General features: G+C 41.2%; 1 protein-coding gene across 1 annotated transcript in view; it reads left to right on the top strand.

Annotated features, from left to right (window-relative positions):
- DSCAM (DS cell adhesion molecule) overlaps nt 1-13,580 on the top strand; it is a 620,508-nt gene that overhangs the window by 457,331 nt on the left and 149,597 nt on the right. The window contains exons 13-14 of the mRNA XM_019557111.1: nt 9,246-9,342; nt 10,815-10,943. Of these exons, the coding sequence (XP_019412656.1) occupies nt 9,246-9,342; nt 10,815-10,943 (226 nt within the window). The remainder of the gene's footprint in view (nt 1-9,245; nt 9,343-10,814; nt 10,944-13,580) is intronic.

The raw sequence follows: 13,580 nt of genomic DNA, 5'->3' as shown, positions 1-13,580 counted from the left end.
TCATCCTTCTGGGGTGACCAACTTGAGGTATGGGTGCCACAAGTGACATAAGCAACCTCTATTTGTGGCTCAAGGCAGAACAGGTAGAGTAAAAGCACCACAGTGGAGAAACAGGGCAGAAGGCAGAAAGCAGAGCAGCAGCCCAAGCTGATGAAGGAAATTGGAGTGGCACATGGGGAGTGTGCAGAGTTGATTTGTGGCACATCTGCCAAAAAGGTTGACCCCCACTGCTCCTCCCATCGTGTTTCCTGAGTCCGTTTTTAAAAATCAGAATGTTAATCAGATTAAGTGTTCATTAAAATATTATAAGCAAAGGGAAGTAAATGGAAAAGATGCCTAAGGTATGCAAACAGGATTCAGCATCCATTAATATTTAGCAGCTACTACATACTGTAGCAAAAATTGCTTAGCCAGCTGGTAACAAGTCATATTTCACAGCTTTGCTGTGCCTTTTTATGAACTACAGCTTTCTCGTAATAGTGTAGCTACTAATTTTTCTGTCTTATCAGATTCTATGCCAGGCATAAATAACCCTAAAGAGGCTGATCTGGTCTGGGTGCTGCTGTGTTCCAGCTAAGTCAAGGGCTGGCAGGATTTTCTAGTGGTGAGAGGAAAAAGGGGACCAAAATGACTCAGCTTGGGTCATAGGTAGGTAGCCAATAGGATCCAATTGCTGCTGCCACTTTTTCCTGCCCCTCTGCTGCAGTATGGCATGATGAAATCCCCCCTCCACTGGACCTTGTGCCACCTGAATTTAGTACAAGGACAGAGCTCCCACTCCACCGAAGACCCAGGCAGCAGTGCAGAGAGAGGGCCTTGTGGCTGAATGCCATAGAAGCACCCATGTCATTCAGTGCCTTGTGTGTGCTGGATCCAAAGGCTCTGCAGGTCATAGGTTGCTGACCCCTGGTCTAAGTGGTGTTACAATTCTGTGAGGCAAATGCAGCCTGAGCATTAGTGACAGTGAAACAGCCTGTGCAACACAAGTTAAGCAACTTCTTAGATGACTATATGACCCAGCCCTTACTCTTCCTAATCTCCCTTCTTCCAATTCTTGGCCCAAACCCAAATAATGCCATGTTCACCATGCATATTCTAAGCAAGGGAAGCAATTTTTTTTATCTTTTGCCCTGTGCAGATCAAGATTTGGCCTGCAGTCTGTAATAAAACCATTCTAGGTAAAACACTTTTCAGTTGTTTCACAAAGTCCAAATGGTTGTGCAATGTGTTTCTTACTAGCTTTTAAACATTGATTTGCTTAGAAGGCCATCAGCACAGGCATGGGCAGATCCAGGATTTCATGAAGGGGGCGTGCAGGAGCAGCAACCTGTGCTGCAGGACTGTACACCCCGCTTCCCTTACCACACACACACACCAGCATGGGCAGATTGCACTGCAGACTTCAAGTCACCCAAGCAGGTAAAAGTCTTCTCTTTTCCCTCCCTTCCACCCTGTGCTCAGCAACATGTTCCCTCCCCTCCCCTTCTCTTACCCCTCCCCCCACTTGCTAGTGGTAAAATCCCCAGCTGACCCAGGGGCAGAGTAGGGGGAGGCTCCACAGCCACTTCTGTCCTCCTCCAGCTGGGCTGTAGGTAGAGCCAGGTTTTGCTAGAGGCAGCAGCAGGAGTGAACATGTTCCCTTCCCCCATATCTGCTTTTGGATTGGCAGGGAATAGCCAGGGGGACTGAGCACAGGGACCTGCCTGCTGCTAAGTGGCTCTGTGTAGAGTCCAACTCAAGTGGGCAAGGAGGGGGAGGGATGGATGTGCCACTGAGCACAAAGGAGAAGGGAGGAAAAGATTCTTACTTTTTTCCTGGGACTTAAAACATGTTCCCAGCAACCAACTGGAAGGAGAGGTGAATTTATGCTACTGTACCCCCTTTGGATCCACCCCTAAGCACAAGGTACATCTGAGGCTGCTTCTCATTTAAGTCAAAATACTATGTATTTAAAGGTTCCGATAGATGTCAGGAATGAAATAGGAACTGGATCATCTTGCTAGGATCCTCTCACTTTGAAGTATTATTTCCTGTGTGATTTCTCACCAAGAGTCTGTCTGGGCTTCTGTTTTCTGGGGAGCCTTGGTTTTTTCCCCATCAGAACTTGTTTCTACAGAGCAACAGGACTAGCAAGGCAGTTTCCTCTCTCTCCTCTCCTCTTCAGAACAACAAAGTTAACCAGCACTTCGCTTCTCTCCAGTTCTCCTGTATGGAGGATGGTACAGTTGCTTTATGGAGATGGATGGGAAGATGCAGTGAAGGAACTGAAAGCATTTGAAAGAGGAGGAAAAAAGGAAATTTCCAGAAAGAAAATATTTGAAATAGTAGAAGGGAAGGATTTTTTAAAAAGACAAAGTTAGGTGAGTCAAACTGTTAGTTATATCTGAAGCTCATTGATAGAAACAGGTGGGTGGCCCACTCACTCTTATTTTTACATGTGCTTTTACTAACTCTGTTACTAAAAAACCTCATGGATTAAAGACTAAAATATTGATGACTTGCATTTCAACCATGAAAAATAACCATAACTAGATTTTATATCAAATCCAAAGAAACACCATTCTAGCTCTCTGCTGATGCCAAATGATACTCAAATAGTAAAATGTAGTTCTTTCTTCACAGTTCTCTTCCTGCTACAGTCAACATAAATTTTGTCACTGACTTCACTAGTGAAGGATAAGGTTCATAGTATGTATGCATCTATGAATGTTATCAGTAATACTTATTGAGATTCCCTGTACCCACAACAAACATATTGATTTTCATGAGATTCCATCTGGGTGCAAACGTTAACTAGGGCTGTGTGAAGCTTCAGTCCCTGATTTGATTCAGCAGAGATTCAGCCTGATTTGGTGGCCAAATCTGCAAATCTGAATTGAATCAGGAAACCCTTAATCATGCCGAATCAAATCAGAACCCTCCAAATCGATTTGGAGAGATTTGGAAAGATTCGGTGAAACTGACATAGACACAGGTGAAACTGACATAGACACAGGTTTAAATGTTTTTTCTACATACATCAAGGTACTCGGCAGCTCATGAACTCTGCGATGCTGAGGCAGATGGAGTATCCCACAGGAGAGCAGGGGGCTCCCCAGCGTGCTTGGCAGCAGACCCAGATGTGGACCAGAAGCAGTTCTGGTCCACTTCTGGGTCCACTGGAGAGTATGCCAACCTCCCCTCCCCCCACACCACCCAAGCTCAGTGACTGGTGCCTCCTGGGTCTGGGGGGGACCCAGGATCCCCCTGTGGCTGATTGCTGAGCCAGGGCAATGCGAGGGGGGGGGTCCCTGTGTGCTTCCTGGTGGACCCAGAAGTAGACCAGAAGTCCTTCCAGTCCTCTTTCGGGTTTGCTGCCAGGCACACTGGGGGACCACCTCCCAACCCCCGCACTCTTGTGGGACACTCCATCTGCCCCACCATTGCAGTGTTCACAAGTCATGCGCTGGTACCTTGAGGTATGTAGAAAAAGCATTTAAAGCTGTGTCTGTGGCTGAATTGCTGATTCTCTGAATCAACATCGACTCTTCAGATTCGGATTTGGCCGAATTGAATCAGGGACAGTGATCCAAATCAACTAATCAAATCACTGTCCCCCATTCGGGCCGAATCCAAATCCAAATTGAATATGGCCTGTTTCTCACACCCCTAATGTTAACACAGCTCGCATATTAACCAAAGATGGAATTATATTCTATATCCACCTGTGTCTGCGGGTAAGGAGGAGGTGGCATGTTCCTCAGGCAAAATACATTATTGAGAATGCAGGCAACAGTTAGGAAATACCACTTTAGTGTGGTCTGTGCAACTTTAATGCAGCCCCTTTGTGTATATACACCATCAGGTGGCCTGTCTTTAATTATATGCTAATGTGATTTTTCCTCCAACAGGCATGCTGCTTGATTCAGTGCACCAGGGGAAACTGTTCTGGGGATGAATCAGAGTTGTGTAATTACAGAGAGTGTTCATAGGAAACCTGTCTCATTTGTTGCTAAAGTGCAAGAAGAAAAATGGTAGATTCATGGTTCAGGTGCTTGAAGCTGCCCTGGAGAACTGGATTCTATTCCTGACAAATTTCCAACAATTTCCTCTGTGATGCTGGGCAAATTATTAAAACTAAATATATTTCAGGCAGTCATTAACTATGTGTTCTTCATTTCCTGGGATTTTAACTTGAGCCTCTGGGACATGATTTGCAGAAAGGCTGAGAATTCACTGCCGTCATTCAGTTCAATGAGAACTGTGTTTTGAACATTTGAAGAGTTATGTAATGCTATGTACTCTGAAAAATACAGCATTAGATGTCTCAGGTTCATTCCTCTTTTCCATCATCAGTAGGGGACAGTCACACATTGTTCTATGACTCTCCATGGTGATTCATCTTGTGGTTTGGCACTCAGTGTTCTTAGATCCCTGCCACACCATTCTGCTATGAAGCCAGCCACTTCCAATATGGTTGGCCTCCTAGGCTGCTGCCCACCAGCAGGCCAAACTCTAGTCTACAGCAAGTGGTCATCCTTTGTATAGGGTCCAAATAGCTGGAGCTTCCTTCAAGGCTGTCTCTCTCACTCTGATCTTTTTTTGGATCATCTCATTTTTGATGTAGTCCTGCTACTTGACTGCAAACAAATGTCTATAATATTTCATTTCAAAGGCCTGATTCTTCATGAGACAATTTTCTTGAAGGTCCATGTCTCTACCACACTGACATAGCAAGATTGAGATTGAGAGTGCACACATATTGAGCAGCCTGATTCTTGTATCTACAGAGGTTTCCTTGTCTCTCCATAAAGGATTCAGGTCATGCAGAGCCTCTTGCATTAGTTGTATCCTTCCTGACCATTGCTCATACTGATGCATACAACATTATCCAGAGCTGGGGAGAATATTGACTTAGGTCTGCAAGCATTTTTTCTTCATGTCCAGCAGTTGGCATTGCTAGAAGACTTCAGGTTATTGAACTTCTTGCCATGCAGCTTTACTCTGAGGCCTTTGGCCATCATTACTCCATCCATCTCTCAAGGTAGTTCATGAACTTGCTGCAAGATGTGAGGTCACCCTGCTGTTGCAGATCATTCTTTGGGTGGTCTACAAGATTGTCTGGATAGTGCATGCAGTTCTGTAGGTCATCTTTCATGGGTGTCATTATCAGAACCAAGTTTTCACACTTGATGGGGACCTATTCTTCTTTCCAGATGTAATTGCATAGTACATGCAAGGTCCTGGTCAGATCATTGTGCCCTGCTCTGACCTGTTCTGCAGGAATGTTATCTCCTCTTGTCTTCCTTCCAATTCTTGGCCAGTCTTTCAACCTCTTCTTAACAAAAGTTATCATTGTCATAGTCCTGTTCAAATGTGACTATATTTTCAAGGTGTTTGAGCACCTCCTTGTCTGTTATCCAGGTAAAGGCCCTTCCAGTACACAACCGCTTCTAAAGAACGATCTCTTTTTCTGAGAGCACCAAACCATCCTGGCCGTTGATGGTGTGGAGTGTAGGATGCTCATTTTTACTATTCCAAATGCCACTCTCTGTTTATTTTCTCCTCAGACTTCTTGAGGAACTGTTCTTTGAGCTGGTTCTCCTTATCTACCTTAATTGCCATCCTGACTCCTCTCTAGAAGACTTTCAAGTGCCTGAACAAGTGTCCTCAAAAAAAAAAGTTTCATATTGGACACTCAAAATCGTTAGATGCTTTTAATGTTGCCCTCTCTGTGCTTTAGTTCCCCATCTGTAAAATGGAGACAATATTTCATCTGTCATAAGTGTTATAGAAATAATTTTGCTAATGTTTGTGAAGTGCTCAGATGATGCAGTCATCATTGCAACAAAAAAGCTCATGAGGAAATTAATAATTCTGTCTTCAGAGCAAGGTCTGAATAGTGTTGTATAATTAAGGCACGAAGCCATGCACTGAACACTGTGGAGAAAACAAAATATTGAATAGTTGCTCATTAAGTAAGCCCTGGATAGGTTGTGCACTATATGAGGCAGGGGTCCTGTGAAAAATGGTATGTGATTATGTTGATAATATCTGTATCATAATGCATATGCACAAGGGCCAAATTAAGCTGCTACAGGCAACCTTAATTACAACATTTCCTAATTTTGGAGTTCTTGACTTTGCAATCTTAATATTTTTTATCTCACCATGTATAATTTATATTGTTTTAAAAAGAAGACTGAAAAAACATAAATTCCCTCATGTGGTGTCATAGTGATAACTACATGGTTCATTGTAAGGGCTAGAATTTTTATATCCACTGTGCTGTCCATCACTTGAGTTAATGAGATTACTGATAGTAGTAGCAGGCTGTTGTTATCTATGTGGGCCAGGACTAGAGGTGGCTGAAGTATACATTTTTGTCAGCTGGATTTATAGAGATTTGCAGGTAACAGAAGAATGGTGAGGCATGGGGATCTTGGGTTCCTTTTGAGCTATTCAGAGGAATGAACTCTGATGGGCACTGACTCTTCTGTCCATTTCCTCAAGACAGAGCCCTCCTACCATGATCTATCCTTCCTGGTCTTAAATCTTCTCTACCCTGACTCATTTTCCCAGTCCCATTTAGCCAATGCCAAACTCTAGTCCACATGCTACTAATTCCTATGCCAGTCTTAATTACAACATTTGGTTCAGAGAGTCATAACATCAACCCTTTACATTCACTGTCCAAATGCTAGCCTCCTGTCCCCAATCCCCAGTCTCTCTTTCCTTTCCACGTGTTGCCAGAGTTTTTGTCCCCATCTATTGCTTTCCCTTCCCTTGATTTAAATTAGAATCAGACAGATTTTTCCTTCATGCTGCTTGGGTGTCAGTATGGTATTACATAAGAACATAAGAATTGCCATTTACTGGGCCAGGCCATACATCCATCTGCTCAGAATCCTGTGTCACACAATGGCTAAGAGGGGATGCTGAAAGAGAGACTGTACTGGGTATGACCAGGGTTTGGCTTGTTTGTTTGTTTAGGTTTTTTTGACTGTTCCACTCTCATTTGCCTCCGGCATTTAAGGTCCCGGATGTTCTGATTCAGAGGCTGTGCTCAATAGGTAGTGATGCCCTTTTCCTCCAAGAATTGGTCCAATCCATTTTTTAACCTGGTTAAGCTGTCAGCTTCCACAACTTCTGGTGGCAAGGACTTCCACAATTTAATTAACTGATGCTTTAATCAACTGCCCACAATAACTCCCATCTCTTTCCTGGTAATAGCTGATATAGAGCCCATCATAGTGTAGGTATTATTTGGGTAATTTTTGTCCATTACTGTACACTTATCTACATTGAATTTCATCTGCCGTTTAGTTGCCCATTTGCTTAATCACGCCAGATCCATCTGTAGTTCCTCACAGTCTGCCTTGGTCTTTACCATTTGAATGATTTTGTGTTGTCACAAATTTGGCCACCTCGCTACTCACCCACTTTTCCAGATCATTTATGAATATGTTAAATAACACTGGTCCCAACACAGATCGCTGGGGCACCACTGTTTACTTCTTTCCACCCTGAACACTTACCTACTAGACTCACTATTTGCTTTCTATCTTTAAGCCAATTTCTAATCCATAAGTGTATATTCCTTGTAATTTGCATAATTAAGTTAAGAGCCTTTGATGAGAGGCCTTGTCAAAGGCTTTGTCCAAGTATACTATGTCAACTGGTCACCCTGATCCACCTGCTTTTTGACATCTTCAGAGAACTCTAGTAGGTTTGTGAGGCATGATTTCCCCATGAAATCCTTTCCTGCTTGGGTGTCAGCATGGTATTCCATGAGCACACAGGAAAAAGACATGCCTAGTAACCATGCCGAATGTCCCCACTTAGACCACCTAGGAGCAGCCACTACAGGAAAAGTCCAGTTTCTCCCCCACAGACTTTGGTTGGAGGGACATGTTCAATTTTTATGTAGACAAGTAAGAGATGCAACCCAGTCAGCGTTAGGAGCTGTAAAAGGCTTGATTATGCTTACATAGAATGGACCCTTCAGAGATTTTAAAAGCAAAAATCAGGGAAAGTTTTATTGAGCATGTAAACTGTGATTTTTCAGAAGCTCAGAATTCAGCTAAATGTGGATGGATTTTAAACAGGGGTGGAAAATTCCTATCCCCTGCCAAATTACAGTCCATTTTCCAAAGCAGGAAGGGATAAAAGCTGTTTGAAGAAGAGGTCACTCAATTATTTTTAATATGGGTAACACAGGTTCTTGAAAACACCTGAACAATTTAGGCTGACATTTTCTAAAATAATCAAGACACCCCTTGTATGGAAAATTTCAGTGTAACCGTTCAAGTCTGTTCAAGTGATATGTAACTGAAAACAGGACCTTACACCTGGGAAGTATCAGGCAACATAAATACTAGGTGCTTTTGTCAGGCTTGTCTATTTGTGTAGGGTTGCTGGCCTGTTTCTCAAGCTGAAAAAGAACTATTCTCAGCACTCTCCTACCAACCCTTCATGAATTTGTTTCCATTAGGATTACCTCCAAATTGTAAGGAGCAGACATCCTGACCTCATCCTCTTTTAAAAACAACATGCTAGGAAAAAGTTTCTTTCATTTCTCTAAAGGAAGATTTTGTGTCAGAGAATCAGTATTAAGCCTTGGATCGGTAAGAAATTAGAGAGCTAACTACTTATAACTGAACTGAGCTAAAAGGAGAATCAAGTATTAGCAACAAGTGACTCCTAATCTTTCAGTGGAATTCAGCTCTTGTCATGGTGGAGGTCAGTAGTGTAACTGGGGAGGCTGAGTGGAGCATCAGCCCCCGGGCTCTGACTTAGAGGGGCAACCAAAGTGAAAGACCTCTTTGGAGTCTGTACTGTGATGGCAGCAGCAGCAGTGGGATGTGGAGACCCTCTTGTACTCTCTTACTGCAACTACTTCCCTCATTTCCAAATTCCCCTTTGTCCATTGCCACCAGCGATGTCAGTTGGTGGCACTCAGTGGCAATGATGGCAGCTGCGGGGGTGGCGGGGAGCAAAAGTGCCTGTGAGGTTTGGGAACCACTAGCCCAGGGCACAACTCTTAGTTGTTATTCCTCTGCTAGATACCAATATTTAGAATTTAATGGCACTACATGGCTACACAGAATATAGTATAATGCTTATACATTACACATATGGATATCTGTTGCTGCAAAGAAAGATGGTTGGTGTAATTTCCCCATGCTGTACCTGAAACAAGCTTCCATTTGTTTATTTTTTGTGCATAATGTTGAATCAATTGCTTCTTTTCCAACCACCTATAGATTTTACCAACTGTGCGTGAAGATTCTGGCTTCTTTTCCTGCCATGCTATCAATTCCTATGGAGAGGACCGTGGAATAATTCAGCTCACTGTGCAAGGTAGGAAGAGGACAACATAAGGAAAAAAACAGCTATTGTAGTACAGTAAGTGTATGCCATGCTCAGAAATCTGTTTGGGGGGAAGTTCTAGTCCCTTATTAAGCATATCCCTAATTGTCAGAGAAATTAGATGCTGCCTAAGAAGCGTAATCTCATATTTTCCAACACCAGAGATGTAAATCAAAATGAAGCATAAGCTTTAGAATCTTTATAGACATGTATTGTTGAGTAAGGAGAGTGTGTTTATATGCAGTAGCTGACAATCTAATTATCAGATTTAAAAATCCATACAGTACATATTCTGTAGGGACAATATCCAGGAGGGCGTTCTACTATTATTTTTCTTTAAAGAAAGAAATTGGTTTGAAGTAAGAGTGAAATACACCAAAAATGATTTGCTTTGATTTTTTTTTTCCTGGAGAAATGTTAAATCTACTGTCTATCTCAAAACAACATATTTCAGGTTTAATCAGTCAAAATAAATTGTAATATATTTGTGCAATCCAAACTCTAGTAGTCTTTATTGCCTCGGGCTGGGGTTGCCTCCTCCCATGGGTTGGCAGAGGAGGGGTTCAGTTAGGCAGACAGCAGCAGGTTCTACAGTGGCTGTGGTAATGGTATTTCAGCTGCAGAGTAGTGGCAAAATACAGCCACTGGCCACTAGTTTTGCGAGCAACACTTTCTTATTTGCTTGTTTGCCTTGAAGCTGGCACGAAACAAATTTCTAGTACTTGCAAAAAATCTCTCTCCCAACCTGTGGTTTCATGTAACTACAGGTTTCATGGCATGTCTGAACCAGTCCTGTCAAAAAATCCAAGTGCAATCAGGAGCCAAGATTCTCTTATGCTACGGCTGCTTTATATTGTTCTGGCATCATAAAAGGACTTTGAAGTGAACATAAATTATATTACATATAGTACATTACAATATTTAAGTTATTGGTATTAAATCATTTGGTTATGTAAAGGAGTCGGTATAAATAATACTTAGGTTCTGGGTTTTAAACCTTCCTTTTAAAAATGTATATGCAAAGGATTGGACTGTTATGCCCTACCCCCATCCCACATATAGCCCTAAAAGTCCTGTCTTTATGTATATACCATCACATAGAGACAAGATGTAGAAATACCAATGCAGTGTGACAGTCTTTGGAAAAAACGCCCTTGGCATGAATATGAATACTCTAAAAAGGAGTGCTATGTAAGCAGCATTGCAGCATGTTTGATCTATGCGGATCTAACATAAGTTTGTAATTCAAGAAAAATTCAGTCACTTCTGAAAAGTGACCTTTCCTTCCTCCATGGAATGTTCATCAAGGGGTGGGTAAATGAGTCTAAATATTAATGTGCGAGTGAAAGAAATGGCACAAGACCTTACTGCTGACAAACCATGTTAGAACCATACTCATGACTGTGACTCATACACAGTACTGGCCTTCTTTGGACTAAAGCCAACTCCATCTGTTCACCCAGAGCCCCCAGACCCGCCTGAAATAGAAATCCGAGAGGTGAGAGCACGCAGCATTGCCCTCAGATGGACCATGGGATTTGATGGGAACAGCCCAATTACAGGCTATGATATTGAGTGCAAGAACAAGTCTGGTAAGAAATATACTTAATTTACAAATGACTGCTTTTTCTTAACTCTTTTAGTCTTTCATCCTTTTGCTTGTATCGTACATGTTAAATCATGAACCAAAAGAGCCTGAAAAAACTTTCATCAGAGTTTACTTTTTCTTCTACAGTCATTTTGTTGGTTTTGTTTTCTAGGGACATTTTGTTTCTTTTGGGACTACTGTCTTGTGTTTTCTTTTTTCCTTTTTAAGCTACCCACAGGTAACTGGCATGAGGTCATTTTTCCCCCCATTTTTCCTGTGGGGCAGTTACTCTAAAAACTGACCTTTTATTTGGGGTACTGGACTTTAGGAATTCTCTTCAATTGTACATGTGATTGTGTGATGCTTCACCTAGACAATAGGCCTACCAACCAAACTGCAGCCTTGGGAAGATACTAGGAAAGATAAAGAAAACTGTGCAGTAGCTTGCTTAGCCACAATGAAGAGTTTGCAACACCCTATTTGAAATGTTGAAAGGAACAGGTTAGCAACAGGTATCTTTGGTACCTGGTGAACAGATCTCTTTCTGCTAGGTTTAGCATTCAGCCTTATCATCATACAGCTCATAAGCAGAGCTGACCCAGTTGTCACAATCACTGCAGGTATGTTAATATATGTTCTTAAGGGGAACTACAGTGACATTTTAAACTGTTAAATGTATGAACTTAAATATCATAGCTCTGGCCTGTGGGGCTGAAATTCATTTGCTCTTTAGGATAAAATGTGCATGAGCTATGAATAAGGTAATGATAGCAATTTCATATGTGCTTTCTTACACATGATGTGTTGTTGCTGTGTATTATGCTGTTAACAACATTAAACACATTAACAGCTTTCAGATAAAAGACTCAGGAACAAAAATGCTAGGGAAAAAATAAAGATTATGGAGCAAATCTGAACATGGTAGTGAAGAACAGTGAGGACTTGGTGAATTAGGAGAAAGTAAACATTACTCCTAATTCAGAAAAACATTCAGAAAAGTATCAAAATACAAATTTATCTTTAAGAACATGCTCAAGTTTCAGAAGAGTCCAGAAACACACTCATGCATGTATATTCCATTGACTCATGGCCTAAGAAAGGACTAGAGAAGACATTATAGATATGACATATTTACCTTATTGCTAGATTTGAATGACATTAAGAAAAATGTTGCATCTTTTTTGTTTTGCTTTATTTTAAGCTAGCCCTTGTATTGGAGATTGTGGCACTGTTTCCTTGAAGAGCATCTGGGGACACAATCCAAACATTTATATTATTTGAAAATATATATATGATTGTCACTGCAAATATTTTGCTGACAAAGTTAGAAATAATCCATGGTTAGGGAGATCCAGCTGCTTTCTTCAGTTAGACTGAAGGAGCAATGTAAAGGGGATGGAAAACAGGCCAGAATTATAATTTCTCTGGTAAATCTGATAGAATCTTTCTACATTACATTACAGAGTACAAGCAAAGTGAAATGATCAACATAGTGTATTTGGATTTCAACAATATCACATGATAAACCACTAGCAAGATAGCATAGAAGAAACATCCCCAATTGAAAAAAAAAACCATCAGGATATGTTATAATGATAAAGCTGGAGTTAAGAAAGAAAAACACTGGATGGTAAAGCTGGTATATGAGATGTTACTTCTTTTTTGATCTCTATATAAGTAAGCAATTTGAGCTCAATTCTGCAAAAACCTGAAGAATTTCAACTAACAACGTGTGATTTAGTCTTCAGAATCAGGCCCAGAGCTGTGGTTCTCAATCTGAAGTTAATTTTGTTGATTTATTGTGCCCAGTTTTGGGTCATAACCAAAACTATCATAAAAAATATGGAAAAACAGCAAAAATATTAAAGAGCTCATAAGGTTAGTTTATACAAAATGGCTAGAGAGAGCTAGAATGGAAAAATGGGAGTGAAGAGAGGTCATTATTTATGTTTTAATATGTTCAAAAAATCAAAAGGTCACACAACAGATCACAAACTTTTGAAATCCCCTAGTAAGTGCAAAAATAAAAAATAATCTGCATGATGCTGGTCAAAGAAAATGAGATACTTAAAAAATAACACTGCAGATTACTGCTGGACATACGATCTAGTTGGTAGGGTGATGACAAGAATATTTAAGAGGTAATTGATGTTCTTTTTCTGTGACTTCTGCCTCAAAGAAGAATACATGGGAAATCCTTGGGCCAAAAACTATTCCTGGTCTTGGACTTCTAAGTGGACTTTGGTGCCTAAATATGATTCTATTCTACCCTGTTCAAATCCCTGAAAATTCAATAATGCATTTTCTTTTGTTAACATGCATTATCTTAAACCTAAAGACTGAATCACAAAAAAAGCACTGAGAAGAACCCATCAGCCCATCATAGGCAGGTCCTGCTAGACCAACCTGATGGCCTTTTTTGACCAGGTATCTAAATCCCTGGATGATGGTGTCACCATGGACATAGTCTTTCTGGAATTTAAGAAGGCCTTTGACACTGTCTCTCACCCCATTCTCATTAATAAATTGAGCGACTGTGGCATTGATGCTTACACAGTTGGATGAGTCAAAAATTGGCTGATGGGGTGCACCCAAGAATGGTGGTGGACGGGTCATAGATTCATAGATTCATAGATGCTAG

The sequence above is a fragment of the Crocodylus porosus genome, unplaced genomic scaffold, assembly GCF_001723895.1.
Source record: "Crocodylus porosus isolate Cpor-Errol unplaced genomic scaffold, CroPor_comp1, whole genome shotgun sequence".
Taxonomy (NCBI): Eukaryota; Metazoa; Chordata; order Crocodylia; family Crocodylidae; genus Crocodylus; species Crocodylus porosus.
This window is presented reverse-complemented; position numbering and strand designations above follow the sequence as displayed.